The sequence below is a fragment of the Bos javanicus genome, chromosome 8 (genome assembly GCF_032452875.1).
Source record: "Bos javanicus breed banteng chromosome 8, ARS-OSU_banteng_1.0, whole genome shotgun sequence".
Taxonomy (NCBI): domain Eukaryota; kingdom Metazoa; phylum Chordata; class Mammalia; order Artiodactyla; family Bovidae; genus Bos; species Bos javanicus.
The window spans coordinates 65780347-65804020 of NC_083875.1; the positions used below are offsets into that span (position 1 = coordinate 65780347).

Here is a 23674-nt window from a genome sequence, read left to right on the forward strand (position 1 = left end):
AACTTGTGTTATTTCAGTTCTTTCATATACTTGCTAACTCTCTAATGTCTCATCTCGGACACAGCAATCACTTTTGCCATCCCCCAAGAGTGATTTACACATGACCTTTGGAGTCTAACAGACCTGAACTTAAGTCTCAGTCTGGCTGCCCTTCAGCAGCATGACACTCACCAACTTATTTAACCTAAGCTTCCTTCTATAAGGCAGAAACCAACATACCTACATCAAAGTATGAGAATTACTGAAAAATTAAGAAAAGCACCTGACTCACAATAAAGACTTGAATATGTCCTAATAACTACCTATGTATGCTGAGGTATCCCGAATCTCTTATCTTTCACCCAAACATCTCTTCCAGACTATCCCAAATAAACCTCAAACTCACCGTATCTAAAAACTGATTGCTTAGTTCTACTCTTTGTGTGTCTATGTCACCAGACAGCACCCAACTAAGCCAGGAACTTTTTCACTTTAAAATACTCCCATTTTAAAAAAATTTATTGAAACATTTTTGACACACAGTATTATGTTAGTTTCAGGTATATATCACATAATAATCTGAAAACTGTACACATTGCAAATGGTCACAAGTCTAGTAACCACCTGTCCTAATAAAAGTTACTGTAGTATTACTGGTCATATTCTTTATGCTGTATATTACATCCCCATGGCTTATTTACTTTAAGTTTGTACCTTTTAATCTCCTTCACCTACTGTACACCTCTCCTCTTCTACTGCCCTCATTCTTATACCATATGTCCCAATAGTCACTAAGGGCCAGAGGTTAAACCTCCATAATTTTAATGGGAAGCAAAAGAAAAAGCTGAGGCAGCTACAGGTGGTTCCAATTGTCCTTTAGCTGTTAAGCAGACAAGTGGAAATACATGCTCAAAGAGACTTGTACCTTCTCAGTTATGTATATAAAGGTTACTGGAACTATTATGTACGCCTCTTTATAAAAAAAATTTTTTTTTTAATGAAAGCAAAAAAGATAGAGAGAATTTCTCTGAAGATTTAATCACTCTATCATCTTATTATACAGATTACAAAGTAACCTGGTAAGAAAAAGAAAAGCAAAATAACAAAGGGGACTGTACCGGATTCTGTAAGCTCTCAGTTCTTCTTTTTGATAGATTTTACTGAAAAACTTCAGTAACAAAGTCCGAACTGGAATGAGAAGGCCTCTCTGCTGATACAATGTATAAACTGCCTTTATGAGAGACTCTGTAGCCTCTAAAAACAAGAGAAAACAACTGCATGTGAGTCAAAATGTTTCTTCACCAGCACCATAATTCTTCTCTAAAAAGCACAGAAGCACCTTGTTCCTATGACAAAGCAGATTTTAGCCACAAACTGACGACTACCATCAAAATCCTACATCAATGGCCTAATACAAAAGTCAAACCAGCCAGCGATTGCAGTACAAATTTTCCTAAGAGACAACAAACCTAGGAAAGGACAACAAAAAACAGAATACTAGAAAGGTAGATAAGCCAGGAACCAACCAGGAAAGTTCTGTTATGAACGGAAAGAATGAGTAAGTCACACTAAAAATTGACTTAATGCAACATAACTTCAAGTTACAAGAAAGGTAAAGAGATAAGGATCAATTTCTAGTCAAATTAGATCAGAAAAGAGTATTTCTTCAGCCTTAGGCTCAGTGTCACTTCCTCTTAATAAAACTTACCTCCTTTCCCTCCAACTATGTAATCTAGTAGAAAACCTACCCATCTGGTTCAAAGTGGACCTACCCACTTAAAAAGGGGTCTTCTCAGCCATCAGGGTTCAAGGAGATATTCCTTCATGATTATGCTAGCTACCTTTTATGGCTTGAACGTAAATGACTATGTGAAATGTTTGACAGTTATGAACTCAAAGCTAGACTCTAAATATTAATAGCATGCGTAAGAGCTCCTCTCGTAAATAAGGACAAAGCATTAACACCTACCTCTGTTTGGCTGTATCTGCATTAACCTCCAGGAGACTCCAAGCAATCTGTTCAGCTGCTTACTATTTAGCCTAGAGCCATCTTCAAGGGTTTCTGTTACAAATTTCCTTATCCTTTCTATCCAACTGGAATCCTTCTGCAAAGTTGAGGCATTTGCCAGGGAGACCATGATATCAGACAGCGTTAAATTCAGTAAAAGATGATCTACATTATTCGAGAGAATCGTGCAATGCTTGATGCTAAAAACAAAGACACACATAACTGTTACGTGTTGTATCTACCATGCCTGCTTCACTTAAATACTTAACTATTCCTCCCAGATTCCCTGGTAGCTCAAAGGGTAAAGAGTCTGCCTGCAATGCGGGAGACCCGGGTTCGATCCCTGGGTTAGGAAGATCCCCTGGAGAAGGAAATGGCAACCCACTCCAGTATTCTTATCTGGAAAATCCCATGGATGGAGGAGCCTGGCAGGTTACATACAGTCCATGGGGTCACAAAGAGTCGGACACCACTAAGTGACTTCACTTTCACTTCATTCCTCCCAGAATGAATTGCCAAGAAGGTAGGTATATAAAAGCGACTGTAAGTAAACCATTCATTACAGAATCAGGGTTGTTAAGGCATAAATTAAGAATGCATACTGCTCAGTTCATTACCCAAGTTGCTATTCACACAAAAAATACAGGCCCTTGAATTGGTAATCCTGTATGTAACGGGGGGATAAGAACACTTGAAAACTTCAACACACTTGAAGATTTTAAGCAGATGAAACTCACAATAGACCTTGATTCTGCTTCTAACTAATTTTGACTTAACAGAATCACTAATTTCTCCTGGCCACAATTTCCTTATGTGTGAAACAGGAGACTGGTTTAGATAAGCCCGATTCTGAAACAACTTAATTTTATGACTCACATATTAAAATCACTTTTTCCTAGCCATATAAAACACATTTCTTTCAAAGCTTGAAAGAAATTTCAAAAAAAAGGTTCTAATAGATTATCTTAACAAAACAAAATTTGCAACTTAGGATATAAACCACTAGATACATAAACACTATATAAACACAGTGCAGATTCCAGGCTACACTGCATTCAACAGCAGAACCTATTTCCATGTTCAGAAACATGAAAGTTGATTAAACTAAAAAAATACCTGAAACTAACTTATTTTAAAAGAAAAAGTTAACCCTGGATTAGGTATGAGAAAGGACACAGTAGTAACGCATCACAAATACAAGGGAAGGGACCTTTTTAATATTTGGTGTTATTAGGGTATCAAATGTAGGGTTGAGAATGACAAATGGGACCAGATCACAAAGAGTTGAAAGCTAAGGACACTAAAATCAATTCTGCAAGCACAGGAGTAACATGGTTGAGAAGTTCTTTCATTTCTGCTGATGAAAAAGAAAAAATCAGTTATGAGACTCTAAACAAAGATTTGAGCAACACAGGCAAGACGTGACAAGCGCAAGAAACAATGCTGGTACAGACTAGGAGAAAAGGGGATGTATAGGAAGAATAAAATTAGCTGGATCTGAAGTCTGCTTAAACACATACATGTATGTGAGCTTTTAGCTCAGCTGGTAAAGAATCCGCCTGCAATGCAGGAGACCCCAGTTCGATTCCTGGGTTGGGAAGATCCCCTGGAGAAGGCATAGGCCACCCACTCCAGTATTCGTGGGTTTCCCTGGGACCTCAGTTGGTAAAGAATACACCTGCAATGTGGGAGACCTGGGTTCCATCCCTGGGTTGGGAATATCCCGAGAAGGGCATGGCAACTCACTCCAGTATTGCCTGGAGAATCCTCATGGACAGAGGAGCCTGGCAAACTACAGTCCATGGGGTCGCAAAGAGTCGGCAAATGAGTGAGTAAGCATAGCACAGCAAAGCAAATGCCCAGCAAAAAACTGGGAATTCTATCACAAAGAGAAAGAATGAATGAAAACTGGGACAGATGACTAGCAATCTATATACTACAAACCCAAAACTACTGGTAGGTTCTTTGCCCAACTGTTCAGTGTCCAAAACCAAGGAACATTTTATACGAACCACACAAAAACTCAACTGCAACATTTCTTCACCACAGGTAGAGCTTTTGAAGATCTACTTAAGTTTATCTTAAGCAGTATAACCTATTACTGTCTGGAAGGTGTCAACAGACATCCGAAAGTTGGGAGAATTCATCCTGCTCCTCCAAGAATTTACACAAAATTTTAAAGTCTAAATACACTGACCACCAATTCTATGGGGGAGGCAGAAAACTGGGGAAAATCATTTTCAGCAATGATAGAGGAGGAAATTAGAACTGATTCCCTTCCTGAAAATAACTTTAAAAGCTGGATGAAATAGTTTTTAACAACTCAAAAGCATTCAAGAGATAACAAGATGATGATCAACTGCTGGGTCCCCAAAATAAAGCAAGACCATAACACTCAAGTTCCAAGGGCTGCTGCCAATTCCAACAAAAAGGCTGGAAAACTGAAGTAACCTTTCAGAAGCCTCACAGGGAAAAGTCAAACCCCAGAGCCGGACAAACAAGGGGACTCTGGTATATTATCCCCACTTCAAGCTGGACCCTTAAGGGCTTTCCCTTCCAGAGTAAGGTGAACTAGAAGTAAAAAGAGCTCTTACATAAAACAGTCCCAGTTATGCATCATCTCAGTAACACAACTACATAAAACAGTCCCAGTTATGCATCATCTCAGTAACACAACAGTTTTTCCCAACTAGATCTATAGATTCAAGACAATTCTAATCAAAACCCCAGCTTTAGAGTTATCAACAAATTGATTTCTGAAGTTCATACACAAAGGCAAACACTAGACTGCCCCATATGAGACTGAAGCGGAACAGTGTTGGAGGACTCACACCACTCCATTTCAAGACTGACTGTACTACAGTACTCAAGACAGTATGGTACTGGTGAACGGACAGACAAACATAGGTTAATGCAAGAACCCCAAGATAGGCCTGCAAGTACAGTCAACTGATGATTCTAGACAAAGGAGCAGAAGCAATCCAAAATAGAATCAATAGTCTTTTCCACAAACAGTGCTGGAATAACTGGACAGAAACTCTAGAACTGAAAAATAAAAACAAAACAAATTCAACAAATGTATGTTTGAATGAGATAAAGAGAAACAGACAAATCAGGAAGTGGGTCTTATACACATTCAATTAGACTCTAAAAGGAAGGAGAAAAACGGCACTAATTTTTTTTTAAAGATGAGATTTTTCAGATGTGTTTAGACACTTCATTCAACATCTCAGATTTAAGCAGCTCGCTGAATTCCAAGGAAAATCAATAAAAAGGAAAACCACACCTGGATACATCATTGTCAAATTGCAGAAAATAAAAGATATGGAGAAAAGTCTTATGGGGGGAGGGAGTAACTTTTATAAAGTAGCAATAGTTCAGACTCATAGCTGACTTCCTAACAGCAGTGGAAATCAAGAAGAGCTCGAAGTGTTACTGTCAGTATGTTCAAACAAGCAAACTGCCAAACCCAAGTACTGTGCTCTGTTAAAACAGTCCTTGGAAATAAAGGAGAATACATATATTCTCCTTCATTATATATATATATGTATTTCTGTGTGTGTAAACCCTCTAGCAGCTTCTAAATAAGCCTAATGAAGAGAGATGAAAAAAATGAAGAGCAAAAAAGTAGGATATACAGATAAAACTCAGATGGTGGATACAAGTTCTCCCAAAATATTAATTTGTGCTTGAAAGTTCAAATTTTATCTCTAGCATGGACACTATTTTCCTGGAACTGATAGGCTTACTTTATTCATTTCTGAGAAAACATCTGCAAATACCCAAGTCTGAATAACCACAGTTAATCATTCAAATTAAAATCATGCCCATCACAGAAAATGGACAGAATGACGAACAGAATGACAAGTGCACTTCCTTGAGACAACCATCATTCTTTGGTATGCAGCCAAAACACTTCAGGCACACTTCCCATTTCACCACACAGAACATTAAAAATATGTGTTTTCAAGGATTGTGACTTAATAAGATCAGTAACTTTTACTACTTAATTAAGAAGAATTTTAAGTGAAACTGGCATGTTCTTTTAAACTGTGAATGCATGGTGGTGAAGAATACTGTTAGCCCTCCAGACCGTTCTGCATCCACGTATTCAACCAAGTGCAGATGGTGTATCATGTTTATGAATTGTGGTTTTCTGAATCCATAGATGCAGAGCTTGCATATTTGAGGGCAACTTGCTTCTAGGACAGTGAAAATACCACGTATGACACCATCGTCTTACACAAAACTCAGACTGTACAATGCCAAGACTGAACCCTAACATAAACCAAAGACTCTGAGTATAAATGATGTGTCAAGTTCGTATTTTACAACAAATATACAGCTCTGGTGTGGGATGCTGCCAGTGAGGGAGGCTATGCGTCCACAGGGGAAGGAGTAGAGTATATGAGGACCCATACTTTCTGTTCAATTTTACTATGAATCTAAAATTGCTCTAAAAAATAAACTCCATTAAAAAAAAAAAAAGGAATGAAATGCTAGTAGTGCCACAACATGAATAAACGTTAAAAATACCACGCTAAGTGAAGGTAAGCCGGACACAAAACAATATTTAAGTTTCTACTGAAATGTGGTACCTAAAACAGTCAAATTAATAAAGGAAGAAGTGCAACAGCAGTTCCCAGTACCTGGGGGAGAAGAGGAAGGAAGGTATTATTTAATGTGTACTGAGTTTCAGTTTGGTAACGTGAAAAATGTGAATGTACTTAATGCCACCGATCAGTACACTTTAAAAAATGGTTAAAATGCTAAATTTTATGCTATGGACATTTTACCACAATGAAAATAATATCTTTTGTAACTCCACAGTTCAACCCAAGATTAAAAAAATCTAGACATCAGGTCAAAATTGAAAACCACTGGCCTAGGCCACATTGGCTCCTCTAACTTTAACTTGTGAATTTAGTAGACAGCCTCCAAAGGCTATCTGCAAAATACTCAATGCACTTCCTTATGGAAGTACAAGAGCAGCCTGCGGACCCTCAAAACAAATCACTGGGGAAATTTATGATAGTACTGTCAATCCACTTTTGTTAAAAATTCCACAATTTCACCACCTCAGTCTCTTCATAGTTAATTCCCTTTTCACCTTTTATATCTTGGCACAAATTACTCCCTAGGTAGGCAGCCCTCCCAGGACTTATGCCCCCCATGAAAGAGCAGGACCAGCTCCTTACTATACTGATATACTCTTATTACCCTACACTCTTTTTCCTAAGTGCCTTCAACATATTAAGTGTCCAATAAAGTGAATAATGACAGTACACCCATATGTTCTTGAGTAGCTTCAGTTCAGTTCACTCAGTCGTGTCCGACTCTTCGCCACTCCATGAATCTCAGCACACCAGGCCTCCCTGTCCATCACCAACTCCCGGAGTTTACCCAAACTCATTTCCATCGAGTCGGCGATGCCATCCAGCCATCTCATCCTCTGTCGTCCCCTTCTCCTCCTGCCCCCAATCCCTCCCAGCATCAGAGTCTTTTCCAATGAGTCAACTCTTCGCATGAGGTGGCCAAAGTATTGGAGTTTCAGCTTCAGCAACAGTCCTTCCAATGAATACCCAGGACTGATCTCCTTTAGGATGGACTGGTTGGATTTCCTTGCAGTCCAAGGGACTCTCAAGAGTCTTCTCCAACACCACAGTTCAAAAGCATCAATTCTCCGGCACTCAGCTTTCTTCACTGTCCAACTCTCACATCCATATGTGACCACTGGAAAAACCATAGCCTTGACTAGACAGACCTTTGTTGGCAAAGTAATGTCTCTGCTTTTTAATACGCTATCTAGGTTGGTCATAACTTTCCTTCCAAGGAGTAGTGAAAGCATAAGTGAAGTAGCTCAGTCATGCCCGACTCCTTGTGACCCCGTGAACTGTAACCTACCAGGCTCCTCTGTCCACGGGATTCTCCAGGCAAGAACTGGAGTGGGTTGCCATTTCCTTCTTCAGGGGATCTTCCTGACCCAGGGATTGAACCCAGATCTCCCAAGGAGTAAGCGTCTTTTAATTTCATGGCTGGAATCACCATCTGTAGTGATTTTGGAGCCCCCAAAAATAAAGTCTGACACTGTTTCCACTGTTTCCCCATCTATTTCCCATGAAGTGATGGGACCAGATGCCATGATCTTAGTTTACTTACATTTAATGGTCTACCAAATTCCAAACATCCTTTTATTTAACCTCATTTTGATGAAAATTATATCTGAAAACTCTTACTTGACAACATAAAAAACACATATATTCACGTGTTGAAGGATATTCTGAAGCTTATCCGTGCACCTGATTAAAAACTTCTGTGTTAATAAGATAACTGTATCTGGAGGAAACAAACCCTAATGACTTACTTGCTCAAGAAACTATCTCCCTATTTGGTTCTGTCACCTCCAACTCCAGAAACTCTAAATTAATGGTCCTAAAACATGGTTTTGATCCAACCAATAGTCTTCAATGCCAAAAGGATCAAGGATGAAAGGGAAATGAGGGTCAGAGACAAAAAATGACTCTCAGCATTAAGGTTAGTCATCAGTAGAAACCGATTTGATCCAAGTCTGTCCCGTGTTCTCCATTACGCCATTCTATGGCTTTCTAATACCCTATAATATCTCCTTCCATTACTGCAATCATCCCCACTTCACTCCCGCGTGCTAAAATCACATTCATGTTAAAACACTATTCTCCAACACTGCTTTGTCTGTTTATCCTAACAAAGATCTGTCTCCTCCTATGAATTCCTATAGCATTTCTTAATTATAAAGTTCTAATGACACTTAAATATGCCTTGTGTTAAATATGTAGATTTATTTTTCTTCCTGCTAGTTATTGAGCTTTTGTTTCTCAGCCTTAAAACCACCCTTCCACACTCTTACTTTGTGATCCTGGGAGTGAGCCACATTTTTTCCTTTACAGTTTGCTTCTTGTTAGGCTCTGCCAATAAAGTACTTGTTATTGTTTAGTCACTAAGCTGTGTCAGACTCTTTTGCAACTCTGTGGACTGCAGCCCACCAGGCTACTCTGTCCATGGGATATCCCAGGCAAGAATACTGGAGTGGGTAGCCATTTCCTTCTCCAGCAGATCTTACCAACCGAGGCATCGAAATCTGTCCCCCTGCATTGGCAGGGTTCTCTACCACGAGCCAGCTGGGAAGTAAAGGGGGTACTTGAGACTGGAAAGCTGTAGGAGGAAAACACACACTTTCTGGTTGCTTCCTACTCCTATTTTTGGCTTCCTTTTGCCACCAGTGCAACCGAACCACTCTTCAGGCCAGCAGCAGTTCATTCTAGTAGCCAGAGTTGGTTCCAGTCTGTATTTTCCTGACACAGAACCAGCATCATCATGCCCCTGGAACACCAGCACCAGCCAGCCACAACCCCCTTTGCTGAATCCTGTACCCCTATCCCACTGGGCCCCTCTCCTGATCTGAAAGACATTAGTCTCAGCTGAGTGCAAACCCCTCCCTAGAGGTCTGAGTTTGGGCTCCAGACAGCCTTTCCTTCCAGCTACTTGCCCTCTTCTCTTTCTTCTCCCAGTCAAGATGCAGGGGCCGCTTCCTGCAGGTCCACCTCTACAGTACCTTACTGTTCCCTTTTGTCTTCCCACTGTGAAGGGGAAATACCTAGTTTCCATTTTCCATTAAACTAGGAAATACCTAGTTTAATACCTAGTTAAAAACCATTTGTATTAAATTCTCTGTGAAAATCACTGGTATGATTTCCATCTCATGACTGGAATCTGACACTCATTTTTATCAATTTTAAGATTTTGTATTTATTTTTGAAATTTATGAAATCATTTAAGAGATCAAAGAGTATACCTTAGGACATCTTTACTTACAGTGAGAGACCAAAAAACTTTAGTGAATGAATCAAGTTTATCTGCCTACAACATACTTTTCACTTCTGAGCATATCCTGTGAACTCTGCCCAAAGAGCCTCATTTATTCTCCTCACTGATTCTTCCTTTTGATAAATTTAACAACCTTCTGACAGTCTTTAACATCTGTTCAAGTGTTTGCTCATTTGGGGATTACACCTTGAGTTTTCTAACTTGTATCTGCTTGTCAAATTTTATTGGGTAATTTGTTTTTACGTTTATCTGCTCTTACTTCCAGAGAAGGCAATGGCACCCCACTCCAGGACTCTTGCCTGGAAAATCCCATGGACGGAGGAGCCTGATGGGCTGCAGTCCATGGGGTCGCTAAGAGTCGGGCACGACCAAGCGACTTCACTTTCACTTTTCACTTTCATGCATCGGAGAAGGAAATGGCAACCCACTCCAGTATTCTTGCCTGGAGAATCCCAGGGACAGAGGAGCCTAGTGGGCTACCATCTACTGGGTCTCACAGAGTCAGACACGGCTGAAGTGACTTAGCACCAGCAGCAGCAGCTCTTACTTCAAGTAATCATTACAAATAACTTTCAGGCTTACACTTTTCCAGTGAAACTTCATCTGTAATTCGTTCTTTCCACTTATTTTACAAAAGAGAACTACTTTTCTCCAATCATCCCTCTTCCATCAGGATACCGATAACAGTTACATTATGCTTCCTTGTGTATATAAATGAGAGCAGAAACTAGTGATGTTATGCTCTCAAAGATTCAGTAATTACACAGTGCCTCTCACAAATAAACTATCCACTCTTAGCAAATTTTTATTAAATTCTTATCTATACAATTTGATAGCTGACCTTCATTTAGCACAAAACATTCACTTTACAGATTAAAAATAAAAATAAAAGTAGAATTGGAAGTCCAGGGCTTAAAGTGACTTAAGATCAGATACTACAGCTTTTATCTTTACTTCACAAAGTCTAGATAAAAACACCTCACAGTGTACAAAGTTCAGTTTAAGACTGTTTTCTGAAAATGTCAGGTTAAACAGTGGAAGAGAATGGCAATACCTTTTATTTGTCTCTTTCCTTTTTTGCTTGGTTATTTCTTTTAAGGCATATGGAAAATTACTCATAAAATGGTGTTTGAAATCAATAAGGTAATTCTTTCGAAGCCATGACTCCTAGTAAAATAAGCACAGATTAGAAAATTCATAAGAAACAATAACTTAAAATAGCAAATAAGACTTTAAGCAGAAACAAAAACTTGTCAATATTCACTCACAAATTTACCCTTATAATACATCTTCTGCTAACGATATAATATGTAAATAAATTTTAAAATCTGAATAAACTGTTAGGCCATCCAATGTTCACCCACAGTTCTTTTTGGTGCTTTTATTTTTACATGCATTTCATCTACTTAAAAGGAGAAAAAAGGGAGAAAGTAAGTAAGATTTAATACAATTCTGAATTTGAACTGCTAATACAATATTTATAAAATACACAAGAAAATCTTCTACCTAGTGTTCCATTTAAGGGTAACTATATTCTCTAGAAATTCTACTGCTCGTTAAAGGCATGTAACACCTTCATCAATCAATGTACTTGTCTAAAATTCTTCAGCAGGATTCTTCAATGTATCATGTTCTCCTACCTGAAACACTGATTTCCTGGTATCCAGAGGACCAATCATTGCAGTGTGCCAGTGACTGAGGGGTTGCTTGGGATATGGGACATGAGATGCTACAATAGCTAGCTCCAGCTCCAGCAAAACTGGAGGCCAAACTCAGACCATAAATCAATAGCTAGCTATTGCAGCACATCTCCTTAGTTACCTTCACTAGGTTCTTCTCTTTTTCTTGACCTAAAAACGTGTACTTGACAACTCCTCCTGGACCTCTAATAGGCATCTTAAATTTACCATGAGTAAACTGAACTCCCCTAGGGGTAGTCACACCATCATTTGGACCATAATATAGGCATCACTCCTGCTCCTCTTAACTATGTACACCAGCATTCCCGCTGCTTTCACCAGAATCCAGCTGCCTCTCATCACTTCAACCACTAGCTACCGTTCGACTCCAAGCCACCATTACCTCTCACTTAAGATTACTGTTTCAGTCTCCCAGTGGTCCTCATGTTTTTCCTCTTGCCCCACTAAACTTAATTCTCTACACAGCAGCCAGGGTGATCTTTTAAAACATAAATCACACTTCAAAATATTACAGGAAAGGATAAAGAAGACAATGTATATAAAGGAAGGACAGGTCATCCATGGGATCAATGATCTCAGTTGGGCCCCAGTTTTGCTAGAGCTGGAGAATGAGGACATGGGAGTTTGTTACTGTTTTATTTGTAAATCTGACATATTAAAGTTAAACAAACATAATTTAGATCATGCCACTCCTCTGCTCAAAACCCTCCAATGTCTTTTCACCACACTGAGGTTAAAATTATAACTCTTTACCACAGACCACAAAGTACCACACGATGTGGCTGCTGTCACTTCCCCCCTCATCATCCACCACTGCCCCAGTACCCCACTTGCATAGGCCTTGCTGCCATTCCTCAAATATGTCAAATTTGTTCTCACTTCAGGGTTTTGCACTTGCTGCTCCCTGTGCCTAGAAGGTTCTTCCCACAGGTCTTCACACGACTTGCTCCTTCTCTTCATTCAGTGACATGCAGATGTTAAGAAGGCATTTCCCGACCACCTATTTAACAGTCTCCTCCCTGCAGTTTCATTACATGTTCTCTCTCATCCCACTTTCATCTTTCTTCCTAATGATGACATGATGGACATCATCTATTTGTTTACCATCTCTCAACCCCACCAGGAGCGAAGTATTTGCCTTGTCAGTCATGTTTATCTCTGTATTCCCACAGTCTAGCACAGAACCTAACTCACTGCAAAGCAGTGCTATTCAAAAGACCTTTCTGCAGTGACAGAGCTATTTTATATCTGTGCTGTCCAACACACCTGCCACCTGAAGCTACTGAGCATTTGAAATGTGACTCCTGTTTACTGAGGAACTGAATTTTAATTAAAGAGGCAAATATATAGATGCTCAATTAACCTTTGCATCCAATTCTTTCTCACAAATTCTGATCTTCATGGTAAAAATGCAACAATAAAGAAACATTTAGACTGAAAGTAGTAAGCATTAAAATACAAAGCTAAGACACAACAAAATCTCCATAGTGTATAAAATTATAATACTGACCTAAAGCTATTAATACAGGCCTCCCAAAACTGAAGTTAACTAAAAAGTTAATGTTACATTGTATTTTAAAACACTGTGTGTTTTAAAAATATTAAACACAGTATACTTTAAATTAAGGATACTAAGGATACAAAGAGTGTATTAGAAATAAACCACCTCAGTCAGGATCTGAGTACTCAACCACTGCAATTAAGATTTAGTGTTAACTTGAAATTTCTTTCCAAGATGAAAGATTTCAAATTCCTAGAAAGGTTTTTTTAAAAAAAATACTTGGACAAAAATGAAACTTCTCAATTATGCAGCAAAATACAAACACACTATATGCATTTAGCAAAACTTAAAAAGTAAGCAGTCAGTTACCCTAAGGTTGCACCCTAATACAGATGCCAATTTACCAACAGAAAGCCTACACATTTTCTGAATTTTCTGAAAAAAATTCAGCCTGTGGTACATAATTAGAAGACCAAGGAATGCCATTTCATTCCTCCGAAAGTTTGAACTTTGACCATTCAATACCTTAAGTACTAAGCTATAACTAAGGCAAATGAGAAAGAGGAACTGATGGCGGGAATGGTAATGAAAAATAAACTAACAGGCATTTTAATGTCATCTGGTGTAACACACGTATTTATACTCTGTCTGCAAAGGAAGAGATTTACCTTATTCAGTTATTACAGTTCAAATCTGCCATGGTAAATTAGAGAATTCTACCAATGGATGCTTTTAAATACTATTTCTATTTGCATTAACCACCCTCCGCTTATTTCAATTTTATACAGTATCCCAATTTACTATTCTACATAACCTTCAACAGTCTGTGCAAAACAGTCTTCTGAATTTAGTATCCTGTGTTAATGAACTGCTAATAAATAATTTTAGTTGTAATAGCACAGAATATTTCTAAAACATACTATTTTAAATATTCATAAAACTAAGGCAGTGTTCAGATTCTGTTAGTGTTATCTCAGTGTTTTTGCCTGGAAAGTCCCAGGGACGGGGGAGCCTAGTGAGCTGCTGTCTATGGGGTCGCAGAGTCGGACACGACTAAAGTGACTTAGCAGTAGCAAAAATACTGTTATCTGAATGATAGTAGATGATTCAAAACTACACAATTAATGAATCTGCATTTAGTCCTACCATTCTATCTAATCACAAATATTACTAAAGCAATAATAAGCATTAAGATGCCCATGAATAATCAAACACCCAAATGCCTGAAATAAAAAGAAGTAGACAAAACTAAAAAACTGCCTTGTCCATTCTGTACATATGTAGGCAACTTCAAAGATTCACAACTTCCTAGTCAAGTCATTGCAGAAATTCTCCTATAAAATGATGCTCCAAGCTTTAAAGTATTGTTCCAGCAGCTGCCTTTTTTAAGATTAACCACATTAATCCAGCATCACTTAAGCATGTTCTTCCTTACTTGTGCCATGGACTATGTATTATATTCCCCACAACATAACACTTTTAAAAAGCCTACCAATACGCAAAATCTCCCCCAACAGGAGGTAAATTCACTTATCTAGAAACATGTTTGCTAGCTGGAAACTGTTCTATGACTTGGAATTACTTAGGTTAACTTCACTTGCACCATACCTGCAATTGCAGCTTACCTACAGTAAAGGTATCTTTAAGAAATGTTTTCCAATTTACATCCTTTATCAAGAAAAAAAACAAAAAAGCATACACCAAGCAAATTTACATATAGTTTCTTCTCTGAAACGTAATAGTTTAAAAACAACTCAGGGTTAGATATGAGATCTTCAGTTTCATCCATTTCCTGGCATAAACTCTGTTAACGTGGCCCAAACTGGAAGACACTGCTTAATAACCAACTGTTTAAATCATGTAAGAGGTCTCCAGACACTAGAATGCTATGTAATCAATCTGCCATAAATAACACAATGTAACATTATTATATAGTTAAAAAAGAAATCAAGCATCTTGTTATACATTTCACTTAAAAATTAAAACATACAGATAATAAACTCACAGAATTATTTTAATTTGCAGTTTTAAGCAAATGTTAGAAGTTTATAGTTAAATCTTGGGAATTTTTCAGAAAATGCATAACCAGTTAGTACTAATATACTGATTTCTAATCTGTCCAGTTATGATAAAAGGCATTACTCAGAAAATAACCCAGTAGTTCTCACCAATTTATGAGTTTCATCATGTTGTTTAGAGAGTTTCCACAAAAGGGAAATAATATTAAGAACTTGCTGCATAACCTGCAGAGGTTCTCGTTCTATACCATTTCCAACAGAAGCCGCTAGTTGTGGAGGCACAGCTTCAATCCAGCACTCAATTAGCAATGGAATTATGATCTCAATAAATCCTTTCAAGTTTTCAGTAGACGACAGGCCTTCATCCACAGTGCCTAGTCCTCCAACCAGATACCTAGTAAGGAAAGGTAAGAATGAAAAAATTTTAATTTGATTAAAAAATATTCCTCATTGCTTAATTTAAATCTTAAATATATTAAGTACCAGCAAAATGAAGCACCATGAATTGATAATTACATTGATCAACACTAGCAAGAAAAACAGAATTCTAAGATGACAAAGCCAAAAGACTATCAATTTTTACTTTCCATTAGGCTTTGCTAGAAATGAGTAAATTAATATACTTTGAAATGACTCCTCCCATCAGTAAATAAAATTAAATTATGAGTAACTATATGAAACTATGGAAGACAACTGCGTGTCTCCCAGCATTAGCCATCAATGGTCAGCAGTTATAATTCAATACAGGAAAACTGAGTGTGGACATAACTGAAATCCTTACCGTAGCCTGAACTGTGAACTGACATTTGGCTGTGAACCCCCATTTTCATAAACCTGGATGTGTTGCTGGTCGTTGGCATGTTCCTTCCAGTTGATAAAAATGGAGTTGCTAGTGGCATGGGGATTTTCTTTTTGTTCCTGAAGTCCTTCACTTTCTCTCAACCTACTGGATCCATCTGTCAAGGCCTGAAGGAATTTACTGAGTCTCACTAAGACTTTCAGCCTCCACTGCTGAGAAGTGAGTCTCCGATTAGGATTTACAGAAAGTATCCAGGACTGGGATCTGTCTCTATTTACCAGTCCTTTGGACGGCTGCTGATGAGAAATGAGTTCTACAAAATTCTTAAGCAATATACTGCTACGGTCAGTAATCAGAGCTGGGTACTGTTCCAGCAGAATGTCCAAAACTTTTAAAGAGTCCTCCTGAATTCCTTCAGTAATGTGAGTCATGGCACTAGAGAGATGGGCACTTACCAAAGGAAAAAATGGAGAAATTTGTTCAGCTCGTATTTTGGGGGCCAGGAATTGAAGAAGTTGAACTGCTGCTAATCGTACATTAGCATCTTTATCTGTAAACACAGCAGTCACTTCACTTAATATGTTTGAAAGGTGTGCATCAATTATATATGGGTATTGAGACAAAAGGTCTTTAAGTCCAAGAAGAGCACTTTGTTTAACCCCAGCATTGTAGTGATGCATCTGTGACAGCAAATCCTATAAATAAAAATACAGGTTTTAGGTATATACATATACATACACATCAGTGTCAAATAAACAGTGCTAACTCAAACTATGCTAATAAACTGACACTTCAGTGGGTGTCCAGGGCTGCTTCAGTAGGTATTTTTCCAGTGTTACTTTGAGAAAAATGTAGTTTTAAGATCAGAAACAGTTTTAGCTTTAACACAGCTTTGGCTTCATAAAAGAATTATTTAACTTTCAGTCAGTATTTTCTCGTTTTGAAATTACACAGGATTAGGCACATAGTCGTTTAAACTGACAGCAATCATCATCACCACTTAAAGACCTACTATGTACCATATACGTATTTACACTATTTTCTGCCTATTTTAAGGGGTCCTTCAGGGTGTCTGTGTATTTTAGTCAGAGTGTAACATACGGCAATTTTATTTGTAGAATAATTTATATCATCTGTAAAGAAACCACAACTTCAAATATCTTTTTGATATTATTTAACCTGCAGAGATTAGAAAGCAAAACTAGAAAACGTGTATCTTCATAAAGATTTGTTCACAAATGTCTCTAATAGCATTATTCATAAGAGTCAAAAAGTGGGAGTAAGCAAATGCCCATCAACTGTTGAGTGAAAAAATACGACAAAGCTCTGCACTGGAATACTATTTGACAATACAAAGGTATGAAGTATTGTTCTGATATGTGCTGTAACATGGATGAACCTCAAAAACATGCTAAGTGAAAGACCAGTAACAACAGACCACATTTCATGATTCCATTTATATGAAGAGTCCAGAATAAGCAAATCTTTACTGATAGCTTAGTGGCTGTCTAGTGGGGGGAAGAAATGGGGAGCAACTTCTAATAGGTGGAAGGGTTCTTTCTAAAGTGACAAAAATGTTTTAAAACTAGATTACTGTGATAGCAGCCTAACAATGTAAATATATTAAAACCCACTGAATTGTCCACTTTAAATAATAAATTTTATGGCATTGAATGGCATTGAAACATGTGAAACGTCATGTATGAAACGAGATGCCAGTCTAGGTTCAATGCACGATGCTGGATGCTTGGGGCTGGTGCACTGGGACGACCCAGAGGGATGGTGTGGGGAGGGAGGAGGGAGGAGGGTTCAGGATGAGGAACACATGTATACTAATTAAATAATTTTCTATTAAAGAAAAAAAAAATAGAAAAAAAAAAAGAAAAAAATAATAAATTTTATTATGTGCAAATTACATTTCAATAAAGCTGTTACATTTTTAAGCCAAACTACTGCTTAAATTTCAATTAATTTCACATTTACTATGAATCTGGAATAGCTATGCATTGTAAAGGTTCAAAAATGGGTAAGACAGGGTCCTATCTTAATGAGCTATAAAAACAGCTGAAGACCTGTCACATCAAAAAGATATAAAAATTACTTCCAGATGACATATTAAATTATCAAATGAATATACAAGGAAGAAATCACTTTGACTTTAGCTGAGCAAGTCTTTCTGGAGGAAGTGGGAAAGTTGTAGTGGCAGCATCACCTCTGAAAAACAGATAAACTCCAATCTTCAGCCATTAATAAACCCTAAGAGTTAAAACAACTTTCCATAAAAGTACACCATTCTAGATGACTTCAAGGCATATCCTATCTTATCAAAAAAATGTTTATGATTTACCTTTATGTTAAGTTTTCTATTGTTTGTTGGAAGTGTTACATCCTCTTTGAGCTGCTCAGGCAGATGTATAGTCTTCGTTTTAAAGTTTGTAAGAGTAGCATTTTCTGACCTGGGCTTCTTCTTACCAACTTTTAGTTTTACTTTCTGAAAATCATCTTGGCGTTTTCTTTTTTTGGTCATTCTTGAGTACTATGATAAAAGAATTAATTTAAAAACAATGAATACAGACCAAAGATAAATTATAAAATAGAGAAGGTATTTTCTAACCTTTAATTACTCTAACATTGTCAAGATCAACAATAACCATGCCAATGCATCAAAATATTAAATGGAAAATATCTTTATAAAGAAAAAAAAACTCAGTTTACTTAAGATATTTCTGGCTACGGAACCTTTTGTCAAGCAATGTTCTAAATAGGAATCTTGGGTCGAGCGATGTGCTAAGTAGAAAACTTGTGTATACTTCAATTAATATATTTATACTTCAATAAAAAAGGAAAAAAACTTCTGAAAATGTTTTGTTTTCATAGGACAAGAGGGAGGTAGCACAGAGTTGCTAAAAGTATACCTTGCACCTACTGGGAAGCTCCTGGCCCCCAGAAACCCCCAAGAAACTCTAGCAAAACAAAGTCTAAACCAATGTTATTATTGAACGCAGCCGTAATAGCTAGGAAAAGTTTCATGAACCTAAGCTGGGTGCCTGAAAATGGGGACGATTCAGATATGCAGCAAGGACAGTCACTGGGCACTTCATGAGCAAGGAAAACAGTAAAGATGAAGAATAGGGGATACGCTTGGTAATAGGCAAAAATGAAAGTACTAGCATTCTGAACACCAGGAAAAGTTCAGACTAGATATAAACCGGAAACAAAAAAAGGAGGGAAAAAATATATATATAAAAGGAAATACAGTATAACAGAGGGCTAAGGAACAAAGACCAGCTAGGCCGCTATTATAATAAATAACTCAGGTATAACCCTGTCGAACTGCACTTCTCGTTCTCCATCACATTCTTTCAATTTACACACAGATTATCCCACTTACACACAAAATCTTTGATCTGTGCATTATACCCATTCCCAGCCCCTGCTTAAATTCTTTATTTCAACCCAAGACTGTTCAAGTTTCCCCACTAGTATTCCTGCCTTGTCACCAGTGTCCACCTCATGGTCCATTTGGTAATCACCAGAGGGCTCTTTCTAAACACAGATCTGATCAAGGCTCACAAGCTTTCAGTTGCTCCTTTTACTTGCTTACAGTAAAAACACCTGGGTTTGACAGATCAGCCATCCTTCCTAACTTCCTCTACAGCTTTATCTTCCCATCAACTAACCTCTATTTTAAAAAATAGCCTTCTATACCTGGAACTAGCTCAGCCCTTCTTGAAGCCTTTTCCACACAAAAATAATGAACCCTACCTTGCACTGTATTCCCACCAGAGTAGGTGTCTCTGGAATAAATAAAACTTCTCCTGATCTATCATAATGATCCTATGCCTAGCTATTTTTTTAAGTCACAATGCTACATGTGGGAGTTCAAGAAATTTGAGCAAAATGAAGGTTTGCATTAAGATCAATAAAATGGCTGGTGCAAGACCAGAAACTTGAAGTTTCAGGAATCCAGAAGCCAATCACCTATGACATTACATTCAAATTCACATGGTTACAAGGTTTTAACACATTAGAGCCCTATCACCTAGGGTTTGGCTACATAGGTTAAGAGCAGATACAAGAGAGCAACTAGCTCTTATCCAGACTCTTGCACTTTATAGCCATAGTTAAATCACCGTGTCTCAGTTTTTATCTACAAAATGGGGCTAATAATAATGCTTACCTCATACAGTTGTTACTAGGTAAGATGAATGAGGAGCAAATGAGCTCATGTGTAAAATACTCAGAACTGTGCCTGGCACGGTAAACAGATACGCTATAAGCACAAACATGTATATTTTCTTAGTCTCATGACCAGTACATACCAAGCATAATAGCAGATATACAAAAGCCTTCAGTTCTCACATGATCATGCAAGGAAGGTGATGTTAAAACCATTTTAAAGATGTGTCAGCCTTTACTAATGACTTGAAGAGGGTTTCCTAAGTAAGACTGAACTCCTTAAAACCAACTTTATGTTATATATACTGCAATCCTGGTGAGAATTGGCGGAAAGGTGGCAAAACGGCTTGCCTTATTTCATTTATCCCAATACCAAATTTTCAGCCCACCCACACCTCCAAGTTATTCTGGTCTAAAATATGAGTAAATAAAAACTACAAAGAAGGCCCTAATACTCACTTGGCCTCTCTGAATTAAGCAAGCACAGTTTGTGCGCTTTCCCTACAATTACTATCTAGTACCAGAGATGAAAACAAGTAGAACAAGATATTCAGAAAAATCGAAACAATTTACTCTCCACCCCCTAATTCTGTGCTATCTTTAGCCACTAACTAGCTGATCAGGGTCCAACACACATTCAAGCTTGTACAACCATTACCCACCACTTAGTATCTGTTCTCCCTCTGTTAGGAAAGCGCACAGGACTGACCGCCCCTCCTTGACTTTTCAAGCTATTAAGATTATTATTATGGTACACAGGGAACATTTTTACACTAGGAACTCACCGTTCTACAGCAACTGTTATTTTCGCTTAAAATCAAGATTTTCAGAATACAGCAAACCAAAAGGCTTCCCTGGTGGCTCAGAGAGTAAATCTGCCTGCAATGCAGGAGACCCGGTTCGATCCCTGGGTCAGCAAGATCCCTGGAGAAGGAAATGGCAACCCACTCCACTATTCTTGCCTGGAAAATCCCTTGGAGAGCGTACGCTAGAGCCCATGGGGTCACAAAGAGTCGGATACGACTGAGAAACTAACACAAGCCACTTTCACAGTAGCTGGTATCGAATAGATGGTAGGAACACCAACCACAGGGACTGAGCTCTCACATCACTTGAAGCAGGTGAGCCTCAAAAGTTTTCAAGATGAATGTCATATGCTCCAACTACAGGCTTTCTAATTTCAACAAAAGAGAGAGTCTAGTCTATCAGGATTTCGACCGAACCGAATCTCAGCTAGTTTGTCTGCCACCTCACTCAGTACGGTTTAGTCGCTCAGTCGTGTCCGACTCTTTGCGACCCCGTGAACTGCAGCACGCCAGGCCTCCCTGTCCATCACCAACTCCCGGAGTTCACCAAGACTCACCTCACTACCCTCACCTAATTTCCAACTTCTTTTCACCCGCCAAAAAAAAAAAAAAAAAGTCAAGAAGTCACACTGTACTCGGCCTTTGGTAATTTCCTCTCTAACCCTTTACGCTCACGAGTTCCTCCAAACTCTACCTAGGGGCCAATCGGAAACATCTGACTTTTCAAAGAACAAATATCCCAGACCAGGACCACTCGAGACGTCCGATGGTCCGAACCTGCTCGGTTGGTTACTCCACACCTGGACTGCGAGAGCCGATTAAGAGACGACTGCGCATCCTCAACCCCAGACTTTGGTCCCGTATCCCATAAGCGAAGACCCCGTGGTTTTCAAGAAACTATCGTTCCTTCTCCCACCAAGGACGGCGGTCCGGACCACAGTCCAGGAAGCGGGGCCCAATTAACACATATCGGCCTAAAAGTCTCCTAGACCCGAAACCGCGCGAACCCGCCCAGTCACTTGAAACGCTTCAAATGCCCGCGGGCCGCCCCGCCCCGCGCTGCCCCTCTCCGCACCCAGGCCCTGCTCTGCCGGAGCGCCACGACCTTGCCCCCGGGGGATGCAGACTGACCCCAGCCCGCCCTACCCTCCTGGCCGCGGACCGAGGGGCAACGGCCCCGCGCGCCGTCCCGCGCCCCGGGAGGGCCCGGCCCGACCGGCGGCGGCCGCTCACCTGCGGGCCCGGCCGGGACCCGGGCGTGGAGGCAGAGGGGAAGAACGTGCGAGGAAGAGCCCAGTGGGCAACGGCGTACGCCACCGGCCTCAGCCTCTCGCTCCCAAAGCGTGTTTTCAAATCGCCTCGTCCTCACGCGGCCGCGTCTCCTTCCGCCGCCCGGAAATCAGGGCCCCTCCTCCGCCGCGCCGCGCTCACGTGATCACGGCCCGCCGCCGCGCGCAGCCGGGAAGGCGGGAGCGGGAGCTGCAGGCCCCGCCCCCAGGAGGAGGGGGCCCGCGCCGAAACCTCCCCGCGCTCTGGGAATCCGAGATCTTAGAGCGCAGGATCCAAGGACAAAGCTTGGTCCTCCCTGAACTTCCTTGGCCTGCATTTATTGATGGGTGTCGCCCTGGTCACAGCTAGTTGAGGGCTGGCGTCTACTCTCCCTGCTAGAACACTGTTCTTCAGACCTGGAGCCACATTCAAATAAGAGTATAAGTTGAACTGAATTGAAAAAGAGGAAAAGTTTGGGACTGCAAGAACCCTAGAATTCCTGGAACTTTAACCTGGATGGAGCAATTAAGAATTAGCTGACAAGAGGGCAAAATACACCTAGCACCTGGAGTCCGAAAGTCTTAGTTGAGGATTTTCTCTAATATTTAGTTTCTCAGCACTACGTAGGTTCCTGCTACTGAAATCAAGAGGGCCCAGAGAATTTAAGAGAGAAAGTTGAATGCCTAGAAACAATGCGTCTTTGAAAGATAGCCTTGCCAAAGATTTGCGGGAGGCGTGGAGCCCCAGATATGGATTTTAGAACTTGATTTAAATTTGTTTCTACAGTTTACCAGGTTGTAAGACTTAGTAAAGCGAATAAGGAGTGAGCCTCAGTTTGCTGGATAGGGATTAAGAGCAGTGATGTCTGGGAGCTCAGTGGAAGAATCTGGTCCACGCCTCTCTCCAAGCTTAAACTTTACATGTTTCTTCGCTTGTAGATGGCATTCTCTCTGTCTTCGCAATGTCTTCCTTTCCTGTGTGTCTGTGTCAAAATTTCCTATTTGTAAGGACACACGTCATTTAGGGAGTACCCTAATGACCTCATTTTAACTTGATTACCTCTGTGAAGACTCTTATTTCCAAATAAAGTCACGCCAGCAAATTTGGAAAACTCAGCAGTGGCCACAGGACTGGAAAAAGTCAGTTTTCATTCCAATTCCAAAGAAAGGCAATGCCAAAGAATGCTCAAACTACCGCACAATTGCACTCATCTCACACGCTAGTAAAGTAATGCTCAAATTTCCCCAAGCCAGGCTTCAGCAATATGTGAACCGTGAGCTTCCAGATGTTCAAGCTGGTTTTAGAAAAGGCAGAGGAACCAGAGATCAAATTCCCAACATTCGCTGGATTGTCAAAAAAGCAAGAAAGTTCCAGAAAAACATCTATTTCTGCTTTATTGACTTTGCCAAAGCCTTTGACTGTGTGGATCACAATAAACTGTGGAAAATTATGAAAGAGATGGGAATACCAGATCACCTGACCTGCCTCTTGAGAAACCTGTATGCAGGTCAAGAAGCAACAGTTGGAACTGGACCTGGAACAACAGACTGGT

General features: G+C 39.5%; 1 protein-coding gene across 4 annotated transcripts in view; it reads right to left on the minus strand.

Moving 5' to 3' along the window:
- Nucleotides 1-22283, minus strand: part of TEX10 (testis expressed 10) — a 47096-nt gene extending 24813 nt beyond the window's left edge. For 2 of the 4 annotated variants that reach the window (XM_061425817.1, XM_061425816.1), the window contains exons 1-7: nucleotides 22087-22281; nucleotides 18216-18404; nucleotides 15851-16563; nucleotides 15220-15463; nucleotides 10905-11017; nucleotides 1949-2187; nucleotides 1098-1233 (exon numbers count right to left, since the gene is read on the minus strand). In XM_061425817.1, coding sequence (XP_061281801.1) covers nucleotides 1098-1233; nucleotides 1949-2187; nucleotides 10905-11017; nucleotides 15220-15463; nucleotides 15851-16563; nucleotides 18216-18395 — 1625 coding nt within the window. In that variant the 5' untranslated portion in view covers nucleotides 18396-18404; nucleotides 22087-22281. Of the gene's footprint in view, nucleotides 1-1097; nucleotides 1234-1948; nucleotides 2188-10904; nucleotides 11018-15219; nucleotides 15464-15850; nucleotides 16564-18215; nucleotides 18405-22086 lie in introns of all 4 variants that reach the window. The other 2 variants (XM_061425818.1, XM_061425819.1) reach the window with 2 other exon arrangements.
- Nucleotides 22284-23674: the final 1391 nt, after the last annotated feature.